The sequence below is a fragment of the Gymnogyps californianus genome, chromosome 12 (genome assembly GCF_018139145.2).
Source record: "Gymnogyps californianus isolate 813 chromosome 12, ASM1813914v2, whole genome shotgun sequence".
In the NCBI taxonomy this organism is placed as follows: domain Eukaryota; kingdom Metazoa; phylum Chordata; class Aves; order Accipitriformes; family Cathartidae; genus Gymnogyps; species Gymnogyps californianus.
Window position 1 is genome coordinate 1387010 of NC_059482.1, and position 19038 is coordinate 1406047.

General features: G+C 71.4%; 5 protein-coding genes across 8 annotated transcripts in view; 1 reads left to right on the forward strand and 4 right to left on the reverse strand.

The window, feature by feature from the left end:
* Positions 1–3905, reverse strand: part of LOC127021274 (cadherin-20-like) — a 5254-nt gene extending 1349 nt beyond the window's left edge. The window contains exons 1-4 of the mRNA XM_050904252.1: positions 3795–3905; positions 2438–2530; positions 756–953; positions 319–559 (exon numbers count right to left, since the gene is read on the reverse strand). Of these exons, the coding sequence (XP_050760209.1) occupies positions 319–559; positions 756–953; positions 2438–2530; positions 3795–3905 (643 nt within the window). The remainder of the gene's footprint in view (positions 1–318; positions 560–755; positions 954–2437; positions 2531–3794) is intronic.
* A 1322-nt stretch (positions 3906–5227) lies between these two features.
* On the forward strand, positions 5228–7780 carry DBNDD1 (dysbindin domain containing 1). The gene is made up of 4 exons (XM_050904087.1): positions 5228–5445; positions 6416–6562; positions 6981–7121; positions 7211–7780. Exons 1-4 carry the CDS (start codon positions 5397–5399, stop codon positions 7369–7371), a joined length of 498 nt encoding a protein of 165 aa, XP_050760044.1. The 5' UTR covers positions 5228–5396; the 3' UTR covers positions 7372–7780.
* Positions 7781–8289: 509 nt separating this feature from the next.
* Positions 8290–12382, reverse strand: DEF8 (differentially expressed in FDCP 8 homolog). Of its 2 annotated transcripts, none has more exons than XM_050903801.1 (11): positions 12275–12382; positions 12091–12173; positions 11817–11966; positions 11602–11743; positions 11344–11508; positions 10794–10921; positions 10299–10412; positions 9811–9891; positions 9564–9704; positions 9317–9426; positions 8290–9188 (listed from the first exon to the last, which is right to left on the reverse strand). In XM_050903801.1, exons 1-11 carry the CDS (start codon positions 12378–12380, stop codon positions 9086–9088), a joined length of 1323 nt encoding a protein of 440 aa, XP_050759758.1. In that variant the 5' UTR covers positions 12381–12382; the 3' UTR covers positions 8290–9085. The 2 variants fall into 2 exon arrangements, with proteins under 2 accessions (XP_050759758.1, XP_050759757.1); XM_050903800.1 differs by having other exon boundaries at positions 12091–12215.
* A 1713-nt stretch (positions 12383–14095) lies between these two features.
* On the reverse strand, positions 14096–17067 carry TUBB3 (tubulin beta 3 class III). 3 transcript variants are annotated; one of them, XM_050903796.1, is made up of 4 exons: positions 16950–17067; positions 16538–16646; positions 15687–15797; positions 14096–15404 (listed from the first exon to the last, which is right to left on the reverse strand). In XM_050903796.1, the coding sequence occupies exons 1-4, from the start codon at positions 17004–17006 to the stop codon at positions 14329–14331; spliced, it is 1353 nt and encodes a 450-aa protein (XP_050759753.1). In that variant the 5' UTR covers positions 17007–17067; the 3' UTR covers positions 14096–14328. The 3 variants fall into 3 exon arrangements, with proteins under 3 accessions (XP_050759753.1, XP_050759756.1, XP_050759755.1); XM_050903799.1 differs by lacking the exon at positions 16538–16646 and having other exon boundaries at positions 15687–15789; XM_050903798.1 differs by lacking the exon at positions 15687–15797.
* Positions 17068–18102: 1035 nt separating this feature from the next.
* On the reverse strand, positions 18103–19038 carry MC1R (melanocortin 1 receptor). Its single transcript, XM_050904253.1, has one exon. The coding sequence runs from the start codon at positions 19036–19038 to the stop codon at positions 18103–18105; it is 936 nt and encodes a 311-aa protein (XP_050760210.1).

Here is a 19038-nt window from a genome sequence, read left to right on the forward strand (position 1 = left end):
TCCCTCCGGCTCCCTGGGAAAGGCTCCCGCCGTGGCACCGATCCCACGTTATCCGTGCAAACGGCGGCTCGTAGGTTCTCCAGTTGTTCTCACAGCTCCCTGCTGCGGGAGAGGAGTTCACAGGAGCTGCCCCAGGAATCCCTTCTCCCCGTTCCTGCGCTGACTTTCTAGTGCCTCCAAGTGCATCGGTTACCAGTGCCTGCGGGAAACCCCATCCCACCCCACGGAGAGAGCCGGGAAGGTTAGGCTCCCGCTCACACGCCGGGGCTGGGAGGGCTCAACCTGCGGCCCCACCACCTCCCTCTGCAGCAGAACCACCTCGCACACAGCTCCGGCCCGGCCCGGGACGTACCAGGCGCATGTTTTTCACCACCACCTCGTTGGCCAGCTCCTGCTCCTTCAGTTCCACTTTCAAGGAGCGCATGTCTTTACGCAGCTCCATCTCCTGGGCCCAGTGATCCTTCTGGGCCCGCTTCACGGACAGGGTGCCCTCTGCCTTCAGCTCGGTGAGGTTTTCCTGGTGTTCGTACAACAAGTGCTTCACCTTCTGCTTGTAAACCTAAAGACAAGCCACAGAGCAGGTGAGGGGCTTCAGCAGGAGACACCCGGAGCTGGGATACTGGCCGAGACGCTCCTGGCTTGCATCCTGCCCAGCTTCTTCTCCTCTCCCCCCTTCCCTCTCCTCCTCAGAGCTGCCCGAGGCTCACCGGGAGCTTGGGGCACTCACAACACCTCCCAGCCTTCTCCCCTCCCACCTTGATCTCCACTTGATGCCGCTCCTCCGCCTCCTCCATCTCCCGGTCCTTGTTCCGCAGCTCTGCTCTCTTCTCCTCCAGCTGCCGGCGGGTGATCTCCCAGAAGGTGTGAATCTTGTCACGCTCTAGCTGGAAATAGTTGCGCTCTTCCCGTTCCCGGTCCAGCTCCTCCCGGAGACGCACAACGTGCTTCTCCAGCTGCAAAGCCGAGAGGAAGAGCCAGGTAGGGGGAAAAGGAGGTCTGGGACAGATGCCTTTGCAAGACACCCATGGCAAGCCGTGTCGCAAACCTGGCAGGACACAGTGGCTGTTACTGGGACGGAGAAGCGCAGGAGAGAAGGGGAGGAGCCCTGACACACCCTGGACCTGACAGAACCCATCAGCCTCTGGAAAAGGAATAACAAAACCTTACCCTACCGTAAGCAGCCTGGGCTCAGATATTGTGTCTCGCAGTGTCCGGTAACACCATTCTCAGGTGCCTAATTACTACTGAATCATAGAATCATTTAGGTTGGAAAAGACCCTCAAGATCATCAAGTCCAACCGTTAATCCAGCACTGCCAAGTCCACCACTAAACCACGTCCCTAAGCGCCACATCTACGCCTCTTTTAAATACCTCCAGGGATGGTGACTCAACCGCTGCCCTGGGCAGCCTGTTCCAGTGCTTCACAACCCTTTTGGTGAAGACATTTCTCCTAATATCCGATCCAAACCTCCCCTGGCGCAACTTGAGGCCGTTTCCTCTCCTCCTACCCCTTGTTACTTGGGAGAAGAGCCCGACCCCCACCTCGCTACAGCCTCCTGTCAGGCCGTTGTAGAGAGCGATGAGGTCTCCCCTCAGCCTCCTTTGCTCCAGGCTGAACACCCCCAGTGCCCTCAGCCGCTCCTCACAGGACTTGTTCTCCAGCCCCTTCCCCAGCTTCGTTGCCCTTCTTCGGACGCGCTCCAGCCCCTCAGCGTCTTTCTTGTCGTGAGGGGCCCAAAACTGCACGCAGCATTCGAGGTGCGGCCTCACCGGTGCCGAGCACGGGGGGACGATCCCTCCCCTAGTCCTGCTGGCCACGCTATTGCTGATACAAGCCAGGATGCTGTTGGCCTTCTTGGCCGCCTGGCCACACTGCTTGCAGTGAGATGTGCAAGATCTCATCCCAGGAGCGAGGTCCCCAGGCCAGGGCTATCTCCTCCTCTGTTTGTAGGGCACCCAGCAAAACAAGCAGGACTTGGAGCAAACGAGGGGCAGCGGCTGCACCTTCCACCTCCGCCTGCCCTCCCCGTGCCTACGGGAGCCTCCCACCCCAGCAGCAACGCGACTGAGAGCGCAGCAGGCTGCAACCACAGAGCTCCAGGCTGAGCCATCACCCGGCCGAGCAGGGTGCCGGGGTTACGGAGTCAGGGAGAAGACAACGAGGGCACAGGGCTGAAGAGCAGAGCACCCCGGACCAGTGGAAGGGAAGGTGGGATGAGGGAGCTGCTCCTTCCAGGAACAGTGAGAACCCCCCCCACACAGCCCAGACGGGTATCAGGCAGCGAAATGAACCCCGGCCGCTTGTCTCCGTCACCCTCTGCCACCTGTTTTCCCCGGAGCCGGAGCCAGGCGCCGAGCAGGGGTCCTGAGCGCTGTTCTTGCAAGTAGCAATGTCCTCCTACCCGGGGGTGGGCTGGGAGGCAGGGGATCTCTCACCTGCTCCTTGCTCATCTCCTTCGGGGACAAGGCATCCACCACTGCTGGAGCTTTGCTCCCCTTCCCTTTTTTTCCGACTTTCTTTTTGGGTGCCTAAGGAAAGAAAGCAAAAGGCAGGAGGTGGGCGTGCGGCTCGGGTGCCAGGAGGAAGCTGTGCTGCTCAGAGCTCCCGCACCGGCCCAGGCCACAAAGCATACCAGCTCTCATGGCAGGGACAGGATGAGAAGGGTGACAGGGAGGGCTGGCTGATGGAGCCAGGGTCCCCGGGCAGGAGCCTGGAAGCCTCCGAGACCCTCCAGGACACCCCTAGCTCATGCCCAGCCGCTGCCGGCCCAGCTCCGCAGTGAAGCCCCCAGGCACAAAACGCACGTACCCAAACGAGTGTCACCGCAGTGCTGTGCACGGTGCCAAGGGGCTCCCTCCCCTTCCCAAGAGCGGGCCAGGCCCGGCCGGCCCCCCGCAGACCTCGGGGCTCCCTCCCCAAGAGCCGGCCGGGCCGGGCCGGGCCGGGCCCCACCGCCATCCCCTGCCCGCACCCCCCGGCTCCATGGGACCCTGCAGCAGCAAGCCCAGAGCCCCCCCAGCCGCCCCGGGGCTCGCTCGCTCGCTCTCTCTCTCTCTCTCTCTCTCTCCCCCCCCCCGCCGCCGGGCCCGGTCCCGGGCCCGGTCCGGGCCCGGCTCTCACCATGGCGGCTGCCGCTGGCGCCGCGGTCTCCAGGCAACGGGCGGCCGGATCTCGCGAGAGGCGCGCGGCGGCCGGGCACGCCCCCTAGCAACGCGGGGCCCCGCCCTGGTAACGGCGGCGGGGCCTGCTCCGGGCCCGGGGCGGAGCCGGGCCGGGCCGGGCCGGGCCGGGGGTTCCCCGCTGTGCCCGGGCCCGAGACCCCTCCGCACCCCCGGGGCTCACCGCCGCGGCCTGGCCCCCGGTGCCCCGGCATCCCCGGCCCCCGCAGCTGGGGTCCTCCGGCTCCCCTCCGAGACCCCTCCGCACGCCCGGGGTCCCCGCTGCACCCCCGGTTCCCGTGTGTCCGGTCCCCCCCCCCCCCCCCCGGGTCTCCTCTGCCCCCGGTCCCCTCCGCACCCCCGCGCCCTCCCGGTTCCCCACCGTGCCTCCCGACCCCCGGGACCCGCGCTCCCGGGTCCTTCTCCGCACACCCCCCCGGTATCCCCGGTCCCCCGGGGCAGGCGGGGCCGGTGTCGTCCCGTCCCCCCCGTCCCCCCGTCCCCCCCGTCCCCCGAGCCCCCGCCCCCGCGCCGCCCCCAGCACCGCCCCCGCCGCGGCGGCAGGAGCGTGCGGGCTGCGGGCTGGCACCGGGCCCGCCCCGCCCAGCACCGGTCCCGGCCCCGGCCCCGGTACCGGTCCCGGCCCATGGAGGCTCCGGGAGCGGCCGGCACCGCAGGTGAGGGCGGGGAGCGGCAGCGGCGGCGGCAGCGGGGGGGCGGGCGGGGAACGGACGGGCGCGCCCATCACCGCGGCCCCGGGCCGGGCGGCTCCGTCAGGCGGGAGCCCGCAGCGGGCGGAACCGGGCCGGGCCCCGCGGGGCGCGGGGGGGGGGCTGGGGGTACGGGCGGGGGGCAGGGGGTGCACAAGGAGATGTAGGGCGGGGTGTGCAAGGGGTGTGCAAGGGGTGTGCACGGGAATGCAGCGGGGCGCAGGGGGCTCGGGGTGGGGGTGCGGGGGGGTGCAGGGGGCTCTGGGTGGGGGTGCGGGGGGGGGGCAAGGGAGGGTGCATGGGGGGTGCAGGGGGGCTCTGGGTGGGGGTGTGTGGGGGGGAGAGGCAAGGGAGGGTGCGGGGGGGTGCAGGGGGCTCTGGGTGGGGGTGCGGGGGGGGGGCAAGGGTGGGTGCGTGGGGGGGTGCAGGGGGCTCTGGGTGGGGGTGCGGGGGGGGGCAAGGGAGGGTGCATGGGGGGTGCAGGGGGCTCTGGGTGGGGGTGTGGGGGGGGGAGAGGCAAGGGAGGGTGCGGGGGGGGTGCAGGGGGCTCTGGGTGGGGGTGCGGGGGGGGGGGGCAAGGGTGGGTGCGTGGGGGGGTGCAGGGGGCTCTGGGTGGGGGTGTACAGGGGGGCGGTGTGTGGGGGGAGCGTGTGCGTGCCTAGGTGCCGGTACGTGTGCGGCCGTGCCAGGGGGTGCCTGGCCGCAGGGGTGGGGGCGGTGGGATGGGGGGGGGGGCTGTGGGGCGGGGGGGGACGACACAGCACAGGCAGGGGGGGCCTATGGACAGGTGTCTGTGCAGGCAAGTATGTGCAGGGAGAGTCTGGGATGGGGCTGTGGGGGTGCAGCGGGGTGCCCAGAGGATGTGGGGTTGCAGTGGGGTGCCCAGGGGACGTGGGTGCACAGTGGGGTGCTCACAGGACGTGGGGGGGGGGTGCAGTGGGGTGCCAGGCCAGGGTACGGGGTGCCTGGGGCAGGCTGAGGTGCAGGAGGGGGTGCCAGGCGGGGAGGTGGGGTACCGGGGCAGACACCCCCTTCCCGTGCAGGTGTGCTGGTGGAGGAGTGCGGAGGGCTGGGGCGCTCGGGGACGGGGTGGTGGCTGTGCCGGTGGAGCTGGGGGGGGCACCGGTATTGGGGGGGGGGGGAGCTGCAGTGGGGTCCTGCATGGTGACACGGGTGGTGCCAGGGCTCCCGTGCATGCCTGTCCCTCCCGTATGTGCCCCGCACACGGCTGTGCCGCGGCCCCTGTCACGGTGGCAGCCCCGGCTGTGCCCACCTGGGGCACTGGGCCCTTTGGAACCGTACGGGGGGACAGTGCCACCGAGCCGGGCACCAGCCAGGAAGCGGGGCCGATGCCGGTGAGGTGGCCGGAGCCGGCTGCTGCCTGGCTCTGCGGTTTGACGTGAGTCAGCAGAGCGGTGTGCGAGGAGGGAGCCTGATGCCGGCCCCGCTCCCCGTCAGGCAGCCGGTGAGCCCAGGCCGGAGCGGGGCGGCGTGGCCGGCGGCGTAGCCGGCGGCGCGGCGTGACCATGCAGGCGGAGGCCAGAGGGGATTTCTGCGGCAGGGACCAGCGCCCCGGTGGGTGGGGGCTCAGGAGGGGGAGCGGGGCCGGGAGGCTGCCGGTGGCAGGGGAGGACGCGCTCCAGGCGGTGACACCGCCGCGTCACCCACCGGGGCTGGGCACCGCGGCGGTGCGTGGGGTGGGATGGTGGGAGCGGGCAGGAGTGGGCAGCCCCCGTGTACCCCCGGGGAGCTCTTCCCAGCATTGGAGCGGGGTGAGGACCCCTATTTCCCGGCCGGAGGGAAGGTGCTGGCAGTGCCGGGTGCCGGTCCCACCTTGTGGGGTCAGGACGTGGCGGAGCTGGTGTCGGGGCAGGGGCGCGGGTGTCCTGCAGCTCCATGTACCAGGAACCGAACGCCCCTGTAATGTCCCTTTCTCTGTCCCGGATCCCTTGGGTTGGGGGGGATTCCTGTCCCCTGCCCCGCTGTCACCATCCTGGGGGGAAGGAGGAGATGCCCGTCCCCGTGCCACCTCGCCCGGCAGCGCGGTGATGGCAGGCCGTGGCACATGGTGCCGGGTGCGGCTGGCTTCGTCCTGCCCCAGCACCGGCCCTGGGTGGGCTTGGGGCCCAGCCGCGGTGGTCCCCAGTGCTGCCCCAGGTACACAGGGTCTCCTGCCCACCCTCGGTGCCCGCTCAGCCCCGGAGGGGTGCCCAGGCACGGCTGTGCCACGACCGCGAGCTGTGCCACGACCGCGGCTGCCTCGGCCCCGCCAGCTCTTGCCGGGAGACAAATCGCTCCTTGTCTGGGCTCCGGCACAGGCCGCGCTTTTGTCTCGCCGACACAAAGGGGCTGCGCGGGGCGGGGGGCGCAGGGCTGCTGGCTGCTGGCACGGGGTGCCAGGGCCCTGGGCAGCTCTGCCCGTTCCCCCCAGGCCCTCCTGGGGGTCCCGCTGTCCCTGTCCCCCTCAGCCGGGACGCCCCGAGGGGGCTGGCAGGGCCCCGGGAGGGTGCTACCGTCACCGACGTGGCAGGTGCCGGTATCGCAGAGCTCGGCAAGGAGGCGCTGGCCCCGGAGTGCCCGGCGGGGACCCCTACCCATGGGCCAGCCCAGGAGACCCCCGGAGCCCCCGCGGAGGAGCAAGGTGGCATCCCCATCCCCAGCGCCGGCCTGCTGCAGGTCACCGAGCGCAGACGTGAGTGTGGCCCTGCGTGGGCAGCCGTGCCTGTCCCTGGCATCCCTGCCCTGCCCCAGGGTCCCCTGCCTGCCCCCAGGGTCCCCTGCCTGTCCCGGGTCCCCTGCCTGCCCCCGGGTCCCTGCCTGTCCCTGGGGTCCCCTGCCTGTCCCTGGCGTCCCCTGCCTGTCCCTGGGGTCCCTGCCTGTCCCTGGGTCCCCTGCTTGCCCCAGGGTCCCCTGCCTGTCCCTGGGGTCCGTGCCTGTCCCTGGCATCCCCTGCCTGCCCCAGGGTCCCCTGCCAGCCCCCAGCTGGTCACTGCCCCCGCCGAGCCCTTTGTCCCCTCCCCGGCCCCCCCACCCCCGCTGCCCGCAGCCCATCACCGGGGCCCTCCCGTCGGGCAGCGGCCGGGTCCCCGAGCGCGGCCGGCTGCCCGCAGAGCCCCTGAGCAGCGTCTCCTCGCTGGAGGTGCACTTCGACCTGCTGGACCTGACGGAGCTGACCGACATGTCGGACCAGGAGCTGGCCGAAGTCTTCGCCGACTCCGACGAAGAGAACGCGGCCGGAGACTCGCCCAGCGGTGAGCGAGCGGCGCCGTCCTCGGTCTGTGCCCGTCCTGTCCTGTCCCGTCCGTCCATCCGGCAGGCCCCGAGCCGTCTGTCCCCGCAGGGCTGCAGCCGCAGGCGGTGCCGCGGGCCGGGTACCTGCGCTCGCCCTCCTGGACCCGAGCGCGGGAGCAAGGCCGGGAGAAGAAGCACCTCAGCGACCCGGAGCTGCCGCCGGGACCCCCGGATGCCTTCCTGCCCGCCGAGCGGCCGCGGGAGCCCTAGGGGCTGCCCCGGGGGGACGGTGGTGGCGGTGACAGCAGGGACATGGCAGGGGACACGCCAGTGCCGGTCGCTTCCTTGCGGCCCTGGCACCGTTGGAGCCCGTCCCCGCTGCGGCGGAGGAACCGGGGTGCAGGACCGGTGCTCGCCCGGCAGCACCGTGGACCGGCCCCGGGCAGAGGCAACCCCAGCCCCGCGGAGGGAGGCACGGGGCCGGCCAAAGCCGGTGGCCCGATGCCTCCCCCCCGCGAAGGGACAACCGGCTTCCCCCCCCCTCCCCGCCGGGACCCGGGGCTGCCGGGAGCGGTGGCCCGGGCGAGTCGTGCCACCCAGCCCGGCGAAGCGTGGCCGGTGTCGGTACCCGCCCGGTTCTCATGTAGCAGCGCTGTGTTCCGGTAAAACCGACCGAGCGACCCACCACCGCCGCGCCTCTGCCCGTCTCCGTCGCCGCGGGGCGGGGGGAGGTGAAGGGAGGGGTTGGGGAGGGGGCTCCCGGGGGCACCGGGGGGGGGGGGGGGGGGGCACGGCGGGGAGACCCCGGGGAGCCCGGCCGGTCCCGTCACCGCACACCGATGACCTCACGCGATGCGAATATACAGCGCACACACATATATATATATCGTCCCCCGCCCCCGGGCGCGCATGCGCGGGAGCGGCACCGGGCCGGTTCAGCGCCCCCCCCCCCCCCGGTACGGCGGGGCTCGAGGGGACGGGCCCGGGTGTGGGGCAGGCCCACGGGGAGATCCCGGAGGTGCGGGTGTGGGGCAGACCCCTGGGGGGGGGGTAGTCCCGGTGCTGGCCCTGCCCCGGCGGGAGCCCCCACCCGCCACCCCCGAGCCACCGCTCGCCCCACCGGTGCTCCCCCCCCCCCGCCGCCGCCCCCCCGAGCCAAAGCAGGGAGACGAGCGCTGGGTTGCGGAAAGAGGCCTCGTTAATGCTACAGGAAACCCGGGGGGGCCGCGGGGGGGGGGAGCAGTGGCCCCGCACGGAGCCCTGCCCGGCTCCAGCCCTCCCGCAGCCCCCCTCCTCGGGGGCTCAGCCCCGGGAACGGCTGTGGCCGTGCTGCGGGGGGCGGGGGGGGGAAACGGGGTGTTTTCCCCCAGAATCAGCAGCGTTATCCCGGTAGTGTGTGTGTGTATGTGTTGGGGGGGGGGTTCACGGGGTCCCCCGGCTCCTGCCTCCCGCCGCCCTGCCCAGGCCTTTGGCTGCCCGCTGAGACGGCGAGAGGAGTTCAGGGTGGCTCCTCCGCCGAATCCCGGTGGCACTCGCCCTTCCCGGCAGCACCCGTCGCTCCGGCTCAGCCGGCACGTTCGCCCATGCTGCATGACTGCAGGCAGCGGAGCACCGGACCCCCTGCCCTGCCTGCACCACATGCCCTGCCTGCACCCCGGGCCCCGAGCGGGCAAGTTCCAGGCACGGATGCTGCGGGCAGGATCAGCGCAGGGATGGCGGGAGCTGCTGTGGGTCGTTCACCGGGTCCCGGCACCTCCCGCGGGGCTCACCCTGCCCCCGGGGAGCGGCTGGGGTCCGGCAGTGACCCCCCCACACCCCATAGTGTCCGGGGGTAGCAGTGCTGCCATCCCCATGGCCAGTCCCAGCTGCCTCACAGAGCCGGGGGGCCACCCCAGCCCCCCAACAGCCATGGGGCTGCCCGTGTCCGTCCCAGGGCCCTGTGGTGGGTGGGGGGGACAGCCGTGGAGCCGGGTGTCCCCCCCCCTTAGGGCTCTGCCTCGGTGCCGGAGTCCTGGAAGAGGGACTGCTTGCGCAGGCTCAGCCGGGCGCACTTGGGGCAGGTGGTGGAGTTGTCGTAGTAGCAGTCCCTGCGGGGAGGGGACAGCGTTGGGTCACCCCACCGCACCCCGTGGCGTCCGTGTGTGTGTGTGTGTCCCGTCCCCCCCCCCGGTGCCACATCGGCGGGAAGCGGCCGTCCCCGGTGTGTGTGCCGTACCTGTGGAAGACGGCGGAGCAGTCGGTGCAGACGGAAGTGTGGCTGTCGAAGGGGAAGAGCACGTCGCCCTCCTTGCAGAGCTCGCAGACGAAGCCTTTTGCCTGGCAGCGCTGGGGCAGGAGCGGGCAGAGGGTCCCAATGGTGCCCGGCGGGGACCCTGCCAGCCCCCCCCCCCCCGCACGGCGCTGGCCCCACGGGAGCCGGCGCCGTGGGTCGTAGCTGAGTCTGCCCCATGGCGCCGGCTCACCTCGCAGTCCAGCTTGATGTGCTTGGCGAAGAGAGTGTGGATCTCCGTCAGGGAGCAGCTCAAGCGCCCGGCCTCGATGTCGATCAGGTCCTGCAGCGAGTACATCTCGTCGTTCTCCACAAAGTGCTGCCGGTCCTGCAGCTGCAGGCGGACAGCCCGTCACCGCCGTGCCCGGCACCGCCGCGCCCGGCCCGGCACCCCGCGGTCCCAGGGTCCCCCTGGCTCGGCTGCCGGCGCGGGGCCTGACCTGCAGCAGCAGCCGTGCCTCCATCGCCTCCTTGCAGGTGATGAAGTAGGGCTTCATCAGCAGGATGTCCTGGCGCAGCTTCTGCAGGGGGACGGGATGGGATGGGACAGGAATAGGACGGGAATGGGACGGGAATGGGGACAGGGATGAGACCGAGACAGGGAAAAGGGCGGTGGCAGGGGCAGGATGGAGGCAGGGACGAGATGGGTACGGTGTGGGAATGGGATGGGATGGGGACAGGTTGGGGACAGGATGGAGACAGGGACATGATGGGGACGAGGTCAGGGCGGGTCAAGCTCAGCCCCGTAGCAGTTCGGGCACCCTCTGCCCCAACCCGCGCCGCTGCCCTGCTCCCCCTTTGTGGGACCCAGCGGGTGCTGCCAGGTCCCCATCTCCCTTCCCGCTCACCCCACGCTCCCTCCACTGTGCTGCCCCCCCCTGCCAGCCCCTGCCTGCCCCGACCTGCCTGCCCTGCCGGCCGCGCTCACCCGGATCTCCACCAGCTCCTCCACGTAGTTGAAGAGCAGCGGGTTGATCTCCCGCAGCTTCAGCACGGGCCGCGACACCATCAGCGCCAGATACCGCATGCTACAGCGCGACACCTGCCCGACCGCCGACGGGGCCGCCGTCACAACCGCGGGCACCAGGCCGTCCCCACCACCACGGCCCCGGAGACCCCATCGCCAGGGACACAGCCCTGGGGACACGGCCCCCCCCCCAAGTGACCGCTACCCAGGGACACAGCCCCATAAATGATCTCCAACCAGGGACACGGCCCCCAGGGACCCCCATAACCAGAGACGTGGCCCCCCAAGTGACCTCTACCCAGGGACACGGCTCCCAGGGACCCCCACGACCAGAGACGTGGCCCCCCAAGTGACCTCTACCCAGGGACACGGCTCCCAGGGACCCCCACGACCAAGGCCACAGACCCCCCCAGGACCCTGGGTGCCCCCGAGCCCCCCGCCCCGTGCCAGGGGCACCTTGCGGGGTTCGAAGTCCCAGTTGTGGATGGCGCGGGCGGGCACGACGGCCAGGTCGTTCCAGTGGCAGCTGCTACAGTAGTAGAGGCCGGTGTAGTCGCACTGCCGGGCCTCGCTGGGCACCCCCCCTGCGGCGGCACACGTGCCGGCACACGTGTTGGCACACGTACCGGCACCGCGCCACATCCTGCTCGCCCCGTGCCATGCGCACCCCCGCCCACGGGACGCCCACGCAGCAGCACCCGGGGGACGCAGCGGGGCCCCAACGTCACCTTCCCATGCGCTGTGGACCCCCCCAACCCGCGCAGCCCTGACCCCCAGCACCCCCCAGCCCCAAACAGCCCTGACCCCCAGCTCCCCATAGCTCCCGGCCCCAACCTTCAGCTCCCCCCAGCCCCACGCAGTCCCCAAAGAAGCCCAGCCCCACGCATCCCCCACCCCACAGCTCCAGGCACCCCTGGCCCCCAGCTCCCCCCAGCCCCACAGAGCCCCCAAGGGAGCCCAGCCCCACACAAACCCCCCCCCCAGCCCCACGCCGCGGCAGCCTTACGGAGGGAGACGGGGGCACGGCACTCGGCGCAGCGGTAGTCCTGGCTGTCCAGCCCGCTCTCGGGGCAGATGCTGAGCTGGTACTCGGCCTGGTGACTGACCTTGGCCCGCACGCAGGGCTTGCTCACCAGCGGCAGGCACTTGCTGTGGCACCGGTAGTAGCAGCCTGAGGAGGGGGACGGGGGACGGGTGGCCGTCAGCGCGGGGACGGGGTGGGGAGAGGGATGTGGGGTGGGTGGGGGGGGGTTCCCAGCCCCACCTGTGCAGGTGTACCAGGTCTGGATGAGGCCCCAGATGATGGTGCTGCACTTGTCGCACGTCTGCTTCACGCTCTTGCTCTTCTCCTTGTAGAAACGATGCTCCAGGACCACACGGATGTTGGGCTCGTCCTCGCCAGGGTCCTGCGGAGGGGGGGGGGTGTCAGCGTGGACCCCCCAACCATGGAGAGCCCCCCCACCTCAGACCCGGCCCCACCTTCAGCTCCTGCAGCTTGAGGCGGAGATGGATGAGCCGCACCACCGCGTCCTTCTGCCGCTCCGAGTGCTCGGGCAGCGCCAGGATCGCCCGCTTGCACTCCTCGATGGCCTGGCATAGCTGCTGCACGTCCGACGCCAGGATCAGGCCCTGCGGCAGCGGGAGGAGGAGGAGGAGGAGGAAGAAGGTGGGCCAGCAGCCCCTCGCCCCACACGTACCCCCTCCCGGCCCCGCTCTCCCCCCTCCCGCCCCCCCCCCCCTCAGCCCCACTCACCACGGGGCGGGAGAAGTGGTCCTCGGCCAGGCCCAGGTCCAGGGCACCCTCGGGGTCCCCCGGGGACGGATCCGGCCGCCGGGCTGCAATGGGGTGAGTGAGTGCCATGGGGGGGCTGGGACCTCCTGCCCACCCCGGCCGTGGGGCAGCACCAGGGGTGGGGTGGGGGGGGGTCAGCACCCACCTGGGGCGGGGGTCCCCCCGTCGGGGTGCTCCTGCTGCTCGGGGGCCTTGTTGAAGGGGTTGAGGTGGGCCTGGCGGAAGCGGGCCAGCCGCTCGTCGTACGCCATCGCCAACCTGCCCTGCGGGATGCCGGACGCCGCCTCAGCCACTCACCGGCACCCCGGCACCCTGTCACCGTCACCGTCTCCCGTGGACAAACCCGTCCCTCCACCTCCCACGCCCGTGGCCCCCGCCCTGCCCCGCTGCCACCGCCCGGCTCGGCCCATGGTCACCCTGGCTCGGCACCGTACGGCCCTCCCGGTGCAGCCCCCCCCTCCCGGTGCAGCCCCCATTGCACAGCCCCGTTTCCCCCCCCCCTCCCCACCGGTACAGCCCCCACCGCACGTTGCTCCGCATCGTGGGGTCCCCGCAGCCCCGACAACCCCCCCTTGTATGGGCCTGGATGGCAGCTCCCCCTCCCCCCGCACCCCCTTATTGCCCAGCCCCTCCCCCCCGCACCCCCTTATTGCCCAGCCCCCCCATTGCCCAGCCCCCCCCCCCGCACCCCTTCTTGCAGAGCCCCCCCCCCCCCTCCATGCACCCCCTTATTGCCCAGTCCCCCCCAAGCACCCACAGTGCACAGCCCCCCCCCGCCCGGCCCCCAGCAGAGCCCCCGGTACCGGTGTGTCCCCCCCCCCGGTCCCGGTCCCGGTCCCCCCGCCCGCCAGGGGGCAGCGCCCCCGCCCCGCTCACCGCAGCACCGCCCGCCGCGCACCGCCCCCCGCCCCGGCAGCTCCTTCACCGCCGCGCCCCGCCCAGCCCGGCCGCCCCGCCCCGCTCCGCCCCGCCGCCCTGCCGCCCCTGCCGGCCGGCGGACCGCACCGCACCGCGCCACGCCCGGGTGGGGCCGCGCCGGGGGACATCGGGGCCGCGGCGTGCCGACCCACGGGCCCCGTTGTCCCCCCCCCGGAGCCCGGCCCTACGGCTCCTCCTGCCCACCGCCTCCGCCACTTAACCGTGCCCCACGGCCCTCTGCCCCACAGGCGCCAGCCCCCTAATCCCTTGTCTGCGTAGCCCCCAGCCCCATAGCTCCCGGTCCCCATAGCCCCCAGCCCCACGCTCCCGGAGCCCCCAGCCCCATACTCCCCACCCCTATAGTCCCCAGCCCTATAGCGCCCTGGCTCCAGAGCCCCCAGCCCCTTCCCTTGCCCCCACAGCACAGCCCCTCTCCCCAGAGGGCCCCCCCAGGAGGGAGCAGCAGTCCCGGGGGGGGAGGCTGCAGCCCCATGGCAGCACAGTCTGGCACCCCCCCACCCTGGGGTCAGCCCAGCACCCAGGCTGGAGCCTAGGGGGTCCCCAGAGCCAGGGGGCTCAGGGCTGTTTGGGCTGGGGGTGCGCTGGATCCCCCAAAGCCAGGCACGTGCCCAGCCCTAGGGTCGCAGTGCCGGAGGAGCACCCTGGGGTCCGTGCCCCTGCCTCAGTTGGGGGGGGGACACACACAAAGGGACAATGCTGTCCTGGCACAGGGAGGGGGCAGCCACCACCCTCCCACCCCAGCATGGAGAAGGGTGACAGTGGGGACAAAGACACAGCCCCCCTCCTGGGCATGATGGCACCTGCACCCCCAGCCCTGGGGGGGGCTGGACCTGTGGGGCAGGACGGTGTGGGGCAGGGGGACACACTGGGGACAGGCATGGTCTGGGAGGGGACCAGGGCTCAGGCACGGCCACCCTGGGCACGTGGGGTCCCCAAGACCCCTTGTTAACGGGGTCAAACCCCTGAGTTGCCCCCAGCAGAGGGTCCCATTCCCCCCCCCCCCCAGGAGCCACAGACGGGTGTTACCTGGACAGCAATAAATTTATTAAGTATTCAAAAAAAATAAGACACGAACCAGTAAAAAACGAAAAGGGGGGAGGCGGGGTGGGGGGGCAGGGGGCCGAGCCGGCTCAGGGGGGGGACGAGGTCAGGAGACACCGAAGGGGCGCACGGGGGGGGGGGGGAGCCCGGCCGGGGCCCAGGGGGTGCAGCAGCGCGAAGCCGGGGGGGGCTGCGGGCGGCAGGGGGGGGCGTCGGGCATCACTTGGCGCCCTGCGCCTCCGACTCCTCCTCGTCGTCCTCGTACATCTCGCCCTCCTCCTCGGCCGTGGCGTCCTGGTACTGCTGGTACTCGGACACCAGGTCGTTCATGTTGCTCTCGGCCTCGGTGAACTCCATCTCGTCCATCCCCTCGCCCGTGTACCAGTGGAGGAAGGCCTTGCGGCGGAACATGGCCGTGAACTGCTCCGAGATGCGCTTGAAGAGCTCCTGGATGGCCGTGCTGTTGCCGATGAAGGTGGAGGACATCTTCAGCCCCCGGGGAGGGATGTCGCAGACGGCCACCTTGACGTTGTTGGGGATCCACTCCACGAAGTAGGAGCTGTTCTTGCTCTGGATGGCCAACATCTGCTCGTCCACCTCCTTCATGGACATGCGGCCCCGGAAGACGGTGGCCACGGTGAGGTAGCGGCCGTGGCGGGGGTCGCAGGCGGCCATCATGTTCTTGGCGTCGAACATCTGCTGGGTGAGCTCGGGGACGGTGAGGGCGCGGTACTGCTGGCTGCCGCGGGCCGTCAGCGGGGCGAAGCCCGGCATGAAGAAGTGGAGACGCGGGAAGGGCACCATGTTGACGGCCAGCTTGCGGAGGTCGGCGTTGAGTTGACCGGGGAAGCGGAGGGAGGTGGTGACGCCGCTCATGGTGGCCGAGACGAGGTGGTTGAGGTCACCGTAGGTGGGGGTGGCCAGCTTGAGGGTGCGGAAGCAGATGTCGTAGAGAGCTTCGTTATCGATGCAGTAGGTCTCATCCGTGTTCTCCACCAGCTGGTGGATGGAGAGCGTGGCGTTGTAGGGCTCCACCACCGTGTCCGACACCTTGGGGGACGGCACCACGCTGAAAGTGTTCATGATGCGGTCGGGATACTCCTCTCGCACCTTGCTGATGAGGAGGGTGCCCATGCCGGAGCCGGTGCCGCCGCCCAGCGAGTGGGTCAGCTGGAAGCCTTGCAGGCAGTCGCAGTTCTCGCACTCCTTCCGTACCACGTCCAGCACCGAGTCCACCAGCTCGGCCCCCTCTGTGTAGTGCCCCTTGGCCCAGTTGTTCCCAGCCCCGCTCTGCCCTGCCGGGGGGGGGAAAAGAAAAAGGCACCTGATGGCCACCGGCAAACCCCCGCGCCCACGCCGGCGAGGGGACGGGGCGCTGCCGGCGGCGGCATCGGCAAGATCTGAGGCCGGGGCGGGGTGGGAAGCGGAAACTGCAAAGGTTTGGCAGCGTGCCGGCTGTGCCGGGCCCCGCGGCGCGGGTGGGGATGCACCCGCCGAGCGCCCCGGGGACGGCGACGGCCCGGGAGGGGTCTGGGGACGCGGGTGACGGCGTCCCCCCCCCCGCCCCGGGGACTTACCGAAGATGAAGTTGTCGGGGCGGAAGAGGTGGCCGAAGGCGCCCGAGCGCACGCTGTCCATCGTCCCCGGCTCCAGGTCCACCAGGATGGCGCGAGGCACGTACTTGTGAGCTGCGAGAGACCCCGTGCCGGGAGGGGACCTGCCGCTCCCCCCGCCCCCCGGGGGTGCCCCCCCGCACCCCGCAGGGTCCCACGGGGCTGGGTGCACGTGTTGCGTGTGTGTCCCCCCCCCCCAAACCATGGGCTCCCTGTGGGGCTGGGTGCACGTTGTGTGTCCCCCCCCAAACCATGGGGTCCCTGTGGGGCTGGGTGCATGTGTCGTGTGTCCCCCCTCAAACCATGGGGTCCCTGTGGGGCTGGGTGCACGTTGTGTGCCCCCCCGAAACCATGGGGTCCCTGTGGGGCTGGGTGCATGTCATGTCCCCCCCAAACCATGGGGTCCCTGTGGGGCTGGGTGCACACTTCTCCCCCCCCACACAGTGGGGGTCCCACAGGGCTGGGTGCACGTCTGCCCCCCCCAAACCACAAGGTCCCACGGGGCTGGGTGCACGAGTCCCCCCACCCCCAGCACCTCAGGGCCCCATGGAGCTGGGTGCACGTGTCATGTCCCCCCCCCAGAGCACAGGCTCCCCTTGGGGCTGGGTGCACATGTTCCCCCCTCCCTCCCCCAAACCACAGGGCCCCATGGGGTGGGTGCACGTATCTGCCCCCCCCCCCCCGCCCCGCCCCAGCAGACCCAGGACCTGCCTGCATCGGGGGGTGGGGGAAGGGACAGGGGGGGTCCTGGGGGTGCTGGGCTGCCCTGCCCAGGGTGGGGGGGGGGTTCGGGGGTGGGGTGGGGTGTCGCTTACAGGAGGCCTCATTGTAGTAGACGCTGATGCGCTCCAGCTGCAGGTCGGAGTCGCCCACGTAGTTGCCGCTGGGGTCGATGCCGTGCTCGTCGCTGATCACCTCCCAGAACTGGGGGTACAGGGCTCAGCGTGGGGGGGGGGCACCGGGACAAACACCCCCACCCCCCACCCCCCCTTCGGGCAGGGCGGGGCGCCCCCTGGCGGCGGGGCGCGGGGCGCTGTCCGCGGTGCTGAAGGGCGGCGGCGGGCGGACAAAGGGGCGGGGGGGGGGGGGGTCCTTTGTCCGCCCGGTGCGGCGGAGGGGGGGAGGTTGAGGGGGGGGTTTGGGGGTGGGGGCCCGCGGCGGCGGGAGGGGGTGGGGTGTCTTTGTCCGCCGCTCGGCTCCGCAGCGGCGGGGCGGGGCCGCCGTTACCTTGGCGCCGATCTGGTTGCCGCATTGCCCCGCCTGGATGTGGACGATCTCCCTCATGGTGCTGCCGGGCCGGAGCGGAGCGGGATGGGAGCGGGACCGGGACCGGGATCGGGATCGGGATCGGGATCGGGAGCGGGACCGGGAGCAGCAGCAGGAGCAGGAGCGGCACCGGGAGCGCGGGGGGCCGGCCCCGCCGCCGCCGCCTCCTTTATAGGCGCCTCGCGCCGCACCGGGCCGGGCGCTGACGTCACCGCCGCCCCGCAGCCAATCGGCGGCCGCCGCCGCAGCTCTGCAACAGCCCTGCGGCACCGGCGCCGCCGCCCGCCCTGGCCCCGCCCCGGCCCCGCCCAGGCCCCGCCCCGGCCCCGCCGGCTCGGGGACCCCCGGCACCCGCGGCGGGGGGCACGGGCGGGGGAAGGGGACCCCCTGCACCCATGGCGGGGGAGGGGAGGGGAGGGGACCCGCCCGCCCCGGCACGCGGGGGGACCCCGGTACCCGCGGGGGGGGGAGGGGAGGGGCGGGGCAGGGACCACCCAGGTACGGCGGGAGCATCCCGGGGCGGCGGCGGCGGCGGCGGCGGCGAGGGGGGGGGGGAGCACCCCCAACCCGCGTCCCGTCACGGGGAGGGGGGGGCAGAGCACAGGCGGGGGCCGCCCCGGGGGGGTCCCGGGCGCCAGGAGCCCCCGCGGGGCCGGGGCGGGCGGCGGCGGGCGCGGCCCGAGAACAAAGGCGGCGGCGAGGGGGTCCTTTGTCCGGGGGAGGCCCTGGCTGGCCCCCCCCCGGCGGGGACCGGCCTCCCGCCGCCCCACGCCCGGGCCTGCTCCAACGCCCCGCCGGTCCCTCCCGGTTCCCGCCGGTGCCGCAGCCCGACAACGGCAACCGGGAGCGATCGAGCTTCAAATAAATGGCGGGGCCGGGAAGGGCCGACCACCGCCCCCCCGCCTCCCCGCCGGGGCTCCCCGGGGGCTGCACGTCGGGTGCCAGCCACAGCATCACTGCAAAGAGCCTTTATTGGGTACCGTGAGCCCGTCAGCCCGGATCGGGGTGCCGGAGGAGGACACCCCATGGGTTGTCCCGTCTTGTCCATCCGTCCATCCGTCTGTCCGTCCATCCCGTGACAGGGGCGGCCGTGCCATCACCCGCTTCCCACTGCCTACCAGGAGCACAGCACCACCTCCCACAGCGTCCGCCGGAGCTCCTGGCTCTGGAAGGCGTAGATGAGGGGGTCGATCACTGAGTTGCAGATGATGAGGATGAGGAAGAGGTTGAAGTAGCTGAAGAAGCAGGTGCAGAAGGGGTTGGTGGGGCAGGTGACGATGAGGATGAGGTGGAAGAAGAAAGGCCCCCAGCAGATGAAGAAGACGCCCAGGAGGATGGTGAGTGTGACGGCTCCCTTCAGGCTGCTGCTGCGGTAGACGGTGGGCTGCTTGTGCTGGCTGGAGATGCTGCGGAGGTGGTGGCGGGCCAGGGCGAACATGTGGATGTAGAGCACCAGCATGAGGACCAGCATGAAGAGGAAGAAGCCGATGAGGCAGAGGAGGATGGCTTTGTTGCGGCAGTAGGTGATGAAGACGGTGCTGGAGACGGTGCTGGCCAGCCAGACGCTGGCCATGGTCACCACGGCCCGTTGCAGCGTCACGATGCTGTGGTAGCGCAGGGCGTAGAAGATGGTGATGTAGCGGTCCACGGCGATGACCCCCAGGAAGGAGAGGGAGGACATGACGGAGCTGCAGATGAGCATGTTGATGACATTGTCCATGTGGTGGACGACGCTGGTGCAGACCACCAGCACGCCGTGCTCCATCAGCAGCATGAAGAGCATCTCCACCAGGTTGCTGACGCTCACCAGCATGTCGGAGACGGCCAGGCAGCAGATGAAGTAGTACGTGGGCGAGTGCAGGTTCCTGTTCTTCAGGATGGCGGCCACCACCAGCAGGTTCTCCACCAGGCTCACCAGCCCCAGCGTGAGGAAGAGCTCATTGGGGATGTCGAGCCCCTGGCACCAGGCACCACCGGCCCCGGCCGTGGCGTTGCTCTGGTTGCCCTTGCTGGCGTTCCAGGGCTCACGCAGCAGGCGCAGCGTCAACAT

Coding starts and splice junctions, on each gene's coding strand:
- DBNDD1 (XM_050904087.1), top strand. CDS start 5,397: ATGCAGGCGGAGGCCAGAGGGGATTTCTGCGGCAGGGACCAGCGCCCC. Junction 5,446..6,415: donor CGGCAGGGACCAGCGCCCCG/GTGGGTGGGGGC, acceptor CCGGTATCGCAG/AGCTCGGCAAGGAGGCGCTG. Junction 7,122..7,210: donor GGCCGGAGACTCGCCCAGCG/GTGAGCGAGCGG, acceptor CTGTCCCCGCAG/GGCTGCAGCCGCAGGCGGTG.
- DEF8 (XM_050903800.1), bottom strand. CDS start 12,380: ATGGCGTACGACGAGCGGCTGGCCCGCTTCCGCCAGGCCCACCTCAAC. Junction 10,922..11,343: donor CCGTGCCCCCGTCTCCCTCC/GTAAGGCTGCCG, acceptor GTGCCGCCGCAG/GGGGGGTGCCCAGCGAGGCC. Junction 9,189..9,316: donor TGCTCCGCCGTCTTCCACAG/GTACGGCACACA, acceptor CCCTCCCCGCAG/GGACTGCTACTACGACAACT.
- TUBB3 (XM_050903796.1), bottom strand. CDS start 17,006: ATGAGGGAGATCGTCCACATCCAGGCGGGGCAATGCGGCAACCAGATC. Junction 16,647..16,949: donor GCAACCAGATCGGCGCCAAG/GTAACGGCGGCC, acceptor CTGTACCCCCAG/TTCTGGGAGGTGATCAGCGA. Junction 15,798..16,537: donor CTACTACAATGAGGCCTCCT/GTAAGCGACACC, acceptor GGTCTCTCGCAG/CTCACAAGTACGTGCCTCGC.
- MC1R (XM_050904253.1), bottom strand. CDS start 19,038: ATGTTGACGCTGCGCCTGCTGCGTGAGCCCTGGAACGCCAGCAAGGGC.